General features: G+C 30.4%; 1 protein-coding gene and 1 long non-coding RNA gene across 3 annotated transcripts in view; one reads left to right on the top strand and one right to left on the bottom strand.

Moving 5' to 3' along the window:
• LOC111085153 overlaps window positions 1-8,468 on the bottom strand; it is a 14,462-nt gene that overhangs the window by 2,944 nt on the left and 3,050 nt on the right. The window contains exon 2 of the long non-coding RNA XR_002609993.1: window positions 6,284-6,289. This is a non-coding gene — a long non-coding RNA (uncharacterized LOC111085153). The remainder of the gene's footprint in view (window positions 1-6,283; window positions 6,290-8,468) is intronic.
• On the top strand, window positions 685-6,450 carry LOC106478846 (ATP synthase-coupling factor 6, mitochondrial-like). 2 transcript variants are annotated; one of them, XM_013939419.2, is made up of 4 exons: window positions 685-790; window positions 1,653-1,827; window positions 5,293-5,429; window positions 6,375-6,450. In XM_013939419.2, exons 2-4 carry the CDS (start codon window positions 1,661-1,663, stop codon window positions 6,413-6,415), a joined length of 345 nt encoding a protein of 114 aa, XP_013794873.1. In that variant the 5' UTR covers window positions 685-790; window positions 1,653-1,660; the 3' UTR covers window positions 6,416-6,450. The 2 variants fall into 2 exon arrangements, with proteins under 2 accessions (XP_013794873.1, XP_022238215.1); XM_022382507.1 differs by lacking the exon at window positions 685-790 and adding an exon at window positions 1,256-1,350.

The raw sequence follows: 8,468 nt of genomic DNA on the forward strand, positions 1-8,468 counted from the left end.
TGTATCGCTGAAGTTCCTAGGAAAGAATTTATACCGAAAATTAACAAACGAGCAGATACGTAACAACAGTTTCATTTTTCTAATAGGATAGTTGGACTTTGGAATGGGTTGCGTTCAGATGTTGTAGAGGCACTAAACTTAAGAGAGTTTAAGAAAAAGCTTGATAAGTATATGAATGATAAGGACTGGCTTTAAGATTTTTTAAAATTATTTTAGAAGATGGAACAACCGAGATGATCAATAAGTCCCAAAACATCATTTTAAGTTATTTGTTTGTAGTTAAGCGCAAAGCTACACAAAGGGCTACCTCTGCTCTGGCCACCACGGGTATCGAAACCAGGTTTCTAGCGTTGTAAGTCCGCAGACATACCGCTGTGCCACTGAGGCCTTTAAGTTAATATGTTATATTTATGACATATTATTATCTCGTTCGAACGACATAACTATCCAGGATAGTATATATATCGTAGAAACGAGAGAATAAGTCGTCCTCCCGACATAAATATATTTATGTAAACGATACATGGCGTACTTTTATCTTTCTTTCTTTTTTGTATGATATTCATTTAACTGAACCGAAACATTTATTACTTTCTCCTGAAATGACTAGATTACAAATTATTAAGAAATACTGTTTTCGTAAAGTAATGAATATATAAAAATTTAACACTTAAAGGATCGCAAATGTCTAGGACCCCCAAGTGACTGTGTATATTTGTCTCGATAAAGTTCGTTTTCTACGAGAAGTTGCTGTTCATAACCTTTAGGTTGAGGCTTAGGAAGCATCTTCGTAAGTCGAGGAGTAGTTAAAATAATTAAATTTCGTTTTTTTAATAGGAAGTACCAAAAACGCAATATTCAAATAACAAAATATGTTAATACGCTTTCTAGTTTATATTTTATTTTAAATGTATTTTAGATATTCGCTTGTTTAAAATATGTAACCAGTCAGCTTAACTTTAGAAGTTATAACTTATAAGGCTTATGTAACACTAACAATTAATGTTGTTACTTAAGGGTTAAGTTTTTTACTTTTAGTGTACTTAATTAGTGTGGGACTGTTTAAAAAATATATGAAGACGTTTTGTCGGTTTTATTAATTTAGCAGGTAAAATTCGACTTTCAGAGAAATTACATGCGGAGAATATCAACTGTTAAGTTTGATTTTTCTCTTTTCTCCTAGTCCTAGTAGTAGTACTTCTACTACTTTAAGTATTGAACAATGTTTCTTTTATTTGCTCCTGAATGTTCGCAGACTAGGTTTCAAGTGGTGTTTTGTTTTGTCAATGTGCGTGACCTTACAGTCACTACACGTATACTTGTACAGGAGCCATGAATGTAAAAGTTTAGGTAGTTGATCTTTATATTTAAATAAGTATTTAAGTCTTTATCATCATTATTAGACATCATTTTCCCCCATCATAAATCCATCGTAATATGTTCACTTGACATTAATGATTAAATTGTGGAATTAAATGATCTTAAAAAGAAAAAAGGTCATAATTTTGGTATATCTATTATGCAACTGTTATGTCTACATATTTAATGTTTTTTTTGGCTAGCAACTTATCTCTGCAAAGGCTTACTAAAGTTAAACAATCTGTGTTTTAAAACTGTGTGTAATGTAGTCAAAAAACTTTTTTTCCCCATAGATTGCAAGATGACTGCCATAAAACATGTTTGTCAACTTCTATCTGTGAGGAGTATTTTTTCAAGAACTGTTCTGAAGAGAAACTTTGGTGTTAGTGCTGTAGCTGTTCAGAAAATACAAGACCCGATACAGAAACTTTTTATTGAAAAGTTGAGGGAGTACACTCAGAAAAGCAAGTATGTAGAAATGCTCAGAATTCATTAGCATTTGTTGTTTTTTATGAACCTTTATAAACAAATTCCTTTTCTAGATTTCAGCAATTTAGCTTTGTGTGTTGATGTTTCCTTACAACAGATAGTTAGTGGCAAGTGGCATTCCTGACAACAGCTGTGTTAATCCTAAAATTTTTGTGATAAATGTATAACTTTATTGCTGAGTGATGCATGATGAATCATCAAATTCGTTCATTTGAAATCTGACTATAACTTGTAAGAAGAGAACATGAAAATGTTTTATTAAAAATGGACAGCACCATTTTTATGAGCACTGCATGCAGTACTTTTGTTTTGTAATAAGGCATGGAAAAAAATAATTAATTACTGCCTCATACTGGATATAACTTTAAATGGGTGTTTGTTATGGAAGCAAAGTATCATATTTCTTTGTTCTCTGTATATTAATGTGTATTTCAACTTAGGGTCCTAATGGATTAAAGTGTTGCATACACATGCAATTTCTATTAAGATACTGTAGTGTTAGAAGTAATTATTTCAATATGCATTGCATGTACCATGTCATTGGAATAGAAAGCTACAACATAATGTTTTACAACTGTAAATACATTTCATCTGAAGTAACTATTCAAAATTAGCTTCATTTAAAAAAAAAAGTCTAGCAAGTGAAAATGAAGGTAAGTAACATGCTGTAATATAAACTGTATATGCTGCTGCTTGTGGTATGGTATGCATTCACACAGCTTTTTGGTAATATTCACTATCTGGCCTTCTAATCCATTTAGTAAATATCATATTTAGCTGCTGTTAGTTAATTTATGCACAGGTTTGTTGAAGGCTTTGCTGAGTATCTGTTGTGAATTTTTTGAAGTTTTGTAGGCTTCCTTAATTTCACACCACCATGTGGTCATTAATTGTTAGTAATGAATAAGCTTTATTTTACTGTACATGTAAAAATATTAAAACTCTATCTTAAGTTCACAGAATTTTCATCCTTTAGTGGCAGTCACAGTTGCATTTGATTGGCTGGCTAGGTAGATTTATGGCACCTGCAGGCTTGCCGATAAAGGGTGGATGGGAGAAAAGGGGGTAACTACCCATGGGTACAGGCGAATGAAACCTGGTTATGCCATAAAGCCTGCAAAGCGCTTTTAAGCTATATCTTCATTTAATCATGAAAAGCATATTTTTTGGCTTTTCTTGCATATAGATGTTTGATACATTAAGAATGATTGAAATAATTTGAATGATAACACAGGCTTGCGAATTTAAACTTCATAAAAGTTGTTTTGGTTTTAATAACAGATTTTTCCATAATTCAACTATGCAGATTTCGAAAGTGATATTAATTTTTTCTGTCTGGGAAAAAAAAAACTCTTACATAGATCAAATTATTATTTTGTTTGTTACCAAAAACACAAACAAACTGAAGAAAAGGGAAGAACATTGATGTCAAACGAATATGCATCCTCATTCATCCTGATTTTTTTGTGAAATCTTCATCTTGTCCTATAACTATATGTTGTGGTCTTTCTTTTATGTATTGAGTTATGACGTTTTGTGAAAAATCTCTTCATGATGGAGAAAAACGAATATAATTTTTGGATTCATCGTAAAGGAATTACTGTAGAACATGGAAAAAATATCAAGAGAATAAAACCATCACAGGCCTGTGTAATTTATATATATATATTTTTTTTTTGTTGCTTTATAACAATTTACTCTTATACTGTGAGCTAAAAATGGCTGCTGCTATGATTTTGTCTGTTTATGAGTGTATTGGTGTCCTAATTTAGGATCCTCTTTTAAATAAGTTTTTAAAAATGTTAAAAAACAGAGAAATGGGGCCCAGCAAGGATGTTTGCCCTGGGGCCCATGCTGGCTCTCAATGTTCCTTGGCACCTTTGACAAAACAAAGTGATATAAATTGTTGGAAGATAACAGAATTAACTCTTCAGTTTGTAATCATAAGAATTACCGACAGTTAGCACTTATGTAACAATTTTGTGCAAGCAATTAACCAATAAAAATATTTAAAATTTGAGAGAAAAAGAAAATCAACAATATTCTTTAAAATATTAGCAGTAAGCCAAACTGTAGAATTTGAATAAAATACAAGTTTAAATTTTTGTACAGTGATGAGTACAAATGCATCAAAATAAAATTAACATTTAGATAGTGTATTTTTTCTTGAGATAAATTTTCCAAAAACATTTAAAATTAAAATTTCAGTGTACCTCAAGTTACTACACAGTACTAAACCATTATCTATTAACTGCTGTCCAGGTATGAGATATCTTTATACACAAAGTATGATTATCTGAATTTTGCACAGTTTTTAAACCAACATACATGTAGCTTTTTAACCTGAAATTTCAGACAAGCTTGTTGTATGTAACCATTACTTTAAAGTTTAACATGATTACCAACATATGGTTGTCACCAAGTTGAACTTACAGGTAACCCAACCATACTTGGGACTTGAATAGTTGAAGGGAATCTCGTTATTTTAATTTAAAAGTATTTTTCAGAAAAGTTTTACAGGTTACAGACTATTACTTGAGAAAAGACCAACATATTTCTTCTAACTTGAAAAAACACTATATATATTTCATTATCATAAAAAAATAGATTTAAAATAATTTTTATTTAGATCATTGAATGAAATTGTCTGCTATAAAAATTAATGTGTATGTAAAAGAATCAATGTTTTTGTCTTTTTTATCACTAATTGTTTTGCTGCAACTTACAACAAAGAGGAGAAATATGGCAAAATGCATATATATCTTTGATAAATTTTTTAGGCAGAGTATTCATGATGAGTACACTGGAATGGGCAGTAACAGCCTGTTGTAAAAAAACACAAAAATGGTAGAGAACAATGTTTCAAAAGTCTTCTGTCATCCTCTACACTTGTGTTTTTCCTACAACAGACAGTTGCTTCCCATTCCAGTGTACTCATCATGCATATATCCTTTGCTATAGAGTGAAACTGACATAATTGGTTTGCAGGAGAGGCTGTTCATTTACATCATTACTTTACGAATAAATTTAAATAGGTTTCATGAAAGAAATAATTGTGAGAAGTATATTAAAGCAAGCCAAACAATATGGTGAAAAACTCTGATAGTAGTGGTGCATCGGGTGAAATTTGTATGCAAATTTTATAATCTTGTCTAGGTGTAACTTTTTCTTTTTTTTGCTTTTTATGATTGGCTAGAAAATAAAGCTACCTTGTTAGCAGATGTAGGACTATCTATAGTGCTAGGAAAGTTTATTTTTGCTGTCACTGTTTCACTTCTGGGGTAGTGTACAGTCACCCCATCCTTTATTTTAAATTTGAGGTTTCACTTTGTGCATACATTATATTAATTAAAACTATTTGGAGTTGTAGATGTTTTGTAACCTGAGCAGTTGCCTATAATAAATTTAGAGCAGATTGACTTACAAAATATACTGTGCTTGAAGGAGTCTGGGAGGTGGATTAGTTGATGCTTCACCAGAAGCACAAAAACAAATGAAAGAAGAATTGGAAAAAATAGAAACTCAGTATGGAGGAGGGAAAGGGATAGACCTCACCAAATTTCCAGCTTTTAGCTTTAAAGGTGAGGTTTGGTTCATACTAAATCTGTTTCTACAAGACATAAAAGTAATGTAAAAACTGTTTCACTATGTAAATACATGTATTTTTAGAGCAGTGGTCAGATTTCATATTTGATGAAAAGTTGATATTTCTCTATTGTTTAATAGAGATGACTAAGACATAAGTTGGAAAGAAAGTACAGAGTTATTAGTATTTCTTTTCATAAGAAAATTATTTTTGTCAGCAACTGTTTTTTCTTCACATTTTTAAATTGCAAAGTTATACCAAACTCTACTGTTATGTGTAGTATTCTGTGATACAACATGGATTTATTAAACACAGTTTTAATTTCTAACTCTAACAAGTACATGTATTGTATAATAAAAACTGCAAGTCACATTTATTTAGTGCATTTTTTTCTTCAGGAACAAATAAGTGATTTTCCATCATAGAACTAAGGTTGTGATTAATGTAGCTTTGATGTTTTCAAGCAGTAATGAAACTGATTATTTTTCATTTATTTTAAAAACATTCTCTTGGATTATAACATATAGTGACAGTGTTGAAATGCAATGATCGTAAGTGTGTATAAAATATTTGGAGCTAATTATGTTCAACACTAAAAAACATTCATGTTTATAAAATTGTATTTGCTTTTACTGAGCTTGAGACTTTTCAGTCTTCTCAAACTTTCAGTGGTTTTAATTGATGAGAGAATTAAAACATAGCCCATTTCTTGTGTTTTATAGTAGTAAAACTAAAGTATATGTGTATATGACATATCTTTACAGTACAGATATTGTTTATAAATTGGCTTTAGCATGAGAATTTTCAGGCTTAGAGATCAGTGCATTTCAATATGTTGGAAATAAAAACAAGAATCTTGGTTTCTCTTTTGTGTAGGTGTAAGTTTGAGTTTTTAAGCCAGTGCTAATGTTTCTGTTTCTTAATCTTGTTTTTTTTCTAGATCCTGAAATTGATCCAATCAACGTTGAAGGCAAACACTGAGGAATTGTTATGTTTGTTTTTTAACTCATGAGTTTCAGTAATACCACCAATTAATTATTTGTTTTGTAGGATATGTCATGATCTAATTATATATATATAGGTTAGATTAGTTGCAATAAAAACAATTTCATTAGCTTGTTTTGCAAATTATTGAACCTAAATTAAGGATAAAAAGCTTATAAAATTCTTCAAATGTCACATTGGTTGGAAGAAAAAAATACATATTAAGAAGATGAAAATAACTGGAAATTGAAACCATTTCTGTCATAGCAACATCAAACCATGCATCAGGACAGCATTTCCCAAACTTTTGTCATCCATGTACCCCCTCTTTATGGGCATATCAATAAAAATGTAGCTGCTAATCCATTTCTTGACAGTATATAAATTTTTAGCTTTTAATTTTATAATGCAATATTTAAAAAAAAAATCCTAAATTTCCTAGTATGAGAATTATGACATTTTCTCTCTAGGCACCCCCTCTTCTTTTATTTACCACCTCTCCAAGAAGTACGAAATTTAATGCAAGTTACTCATAATGTCATTACTCAGGTAAAGCATAATTTTCATAGCAATCAAATAGAAAATCAGATCTCTCTTGCCATGCTCACTTGTCACATACTCTCTTTCAGAAATTGCCTATAGTTCTCCATTATATTTAATTTATAACCAATAGAAAGCCAAGGTTTTCATTTACCAAATGACTTATTATATTACATTGTTTTTTGTACAGAGAATTGTCAGTTTCAGTTAAAGCTTTATTCCCATGGTATTTTTATTAAGGAAAAACATCTAAACCCCAACCTGAATTGTTAACATTATATTTTTCTATACTAGGCAAATTAAATACCACTAAGTAATAACTGTGAAAAAGAAAAAACAATTGTAAATTTAAGAATACTTAAGGTTATCCAAAAACTTCATTATGTATTAAAACAAATTAAGAACAATTTATTTTTTACATAAACTCTCCAAATGTTATTGTACTGTTAATTAGAATGAGCATTTTCAAAATCACTTTGTTTTTAAAATTGAGATCAAACTTGTTTAAGATGTGTTATTGTTAATTACAGGAGATACATTAGTAGTTTTGTGAAAAGAAAGGCTTACTAATAACTATCATTTGTATACGTGGAGGTCACCTTAGGTTGGTGAAAGAAATGTGAGAAATCAGACTGCATTCTGGTTAAAGAACATTTCAGAGACCTTATTACAAGAATAGACTGTGACCCTGATAGCAGCACAGAAAAATAAAATGAAGCTGAACAAAGAAGCCTCATACAGAGCACAATGTGACTTGAAAAACTAACAGTCAAGGACATAATAGACTAGAAATTGGAGTATTAATAAAATAACTTTCAGACAATGATTCTGACAAGTGAGGTAAGGTTTAAAAGGTATTACAGGAAGATTATTAAAAAAATCAATGAAAGAAGACAAGCATTTTCATAAGTAAAGATGAATATCTGAACAAGAACTGGTTAGAAATTAAAGAATGTGAAGTAACACCAAACCTACATAAAATGTACAAAAGTAAAAAGTTGAATAGGATAGTGGATTTCAATGATAAAAAAAATAAAAATTGACAACTATTAGTTTGCAAATCGTAGTTATTTTTCATTGTACCTGTATTTTACATACATCACATTATTCTTCAGTTTTTCTGTGATCTGAAAATAGAAAGTTTTCTCAATTGAGTTGCCCTTAAGTGATCTGCAGCTGTTTTGAAATGCAGTGATCCAGTCCCTGGTATTAAAAAGGTTAAGAAACACTGGAAAAGGAAACCTACACTTTGTTTAAGTGGTAAGGACAACCCATTACTTTTTGAAATTGAGGATGTTAGAGAATTGTAGAATGATGCAAGGGAAGATAAACCAGCTGTATAAGTGGTAAAAACGATAGAGTCCAGCAGTTGAGGAAAGGGAGGTACAGGAAGCCATTATAATTTTTAAAGTTTGTTGCACAGATAAGATTCCAGCAGACTTTACTTGAAAATTGAAATTATAATGATTAATCATCTGGTTGCAATTTAAAGAGTAAGTCTTCGTTTTTG

Source organism: Limulus polyphemus, unplaced genomic scaffold, assembly GCF_000517525.1.
Source record: "Limulus polyphemus unplaced genomic scaffold, Limulus_polyphemus-2.1.2 Scaffold254, whole genome shotgun sequence".
NCBI classification, from domain to species: Eukaryota; Metazoa; Arthropoda; class Merostomata; order Xiphosura; family Limulidae; genus Limulus; species Limulus polyphemus.

Excerpts from the sequence above, each read along its gene's own strand:
- LOC106478846 (XM_022382507.1), top strand. The coding sequence starts at position 1,287 with ATGTGCGTGACCTTACAGTCACTACACGTATACTTGTACAGGAGCCAT. Across the intron at positions 1,351-1,652 it reads CCATGAATGTAAAAGTTTAG|ATTGCAAGATGACTGCCATA; the intron begins GTAGTTGATCTT and ends TTTTCCCCATAG. Across the intron at positions 5,430-6,374 it reads TCCAGCTTTTAGCTTTAAAG|ATCCTGAAATTGATCCAATC; the intron begins GTGAGGTTTGGT and ends TTTTTTTTCTAG.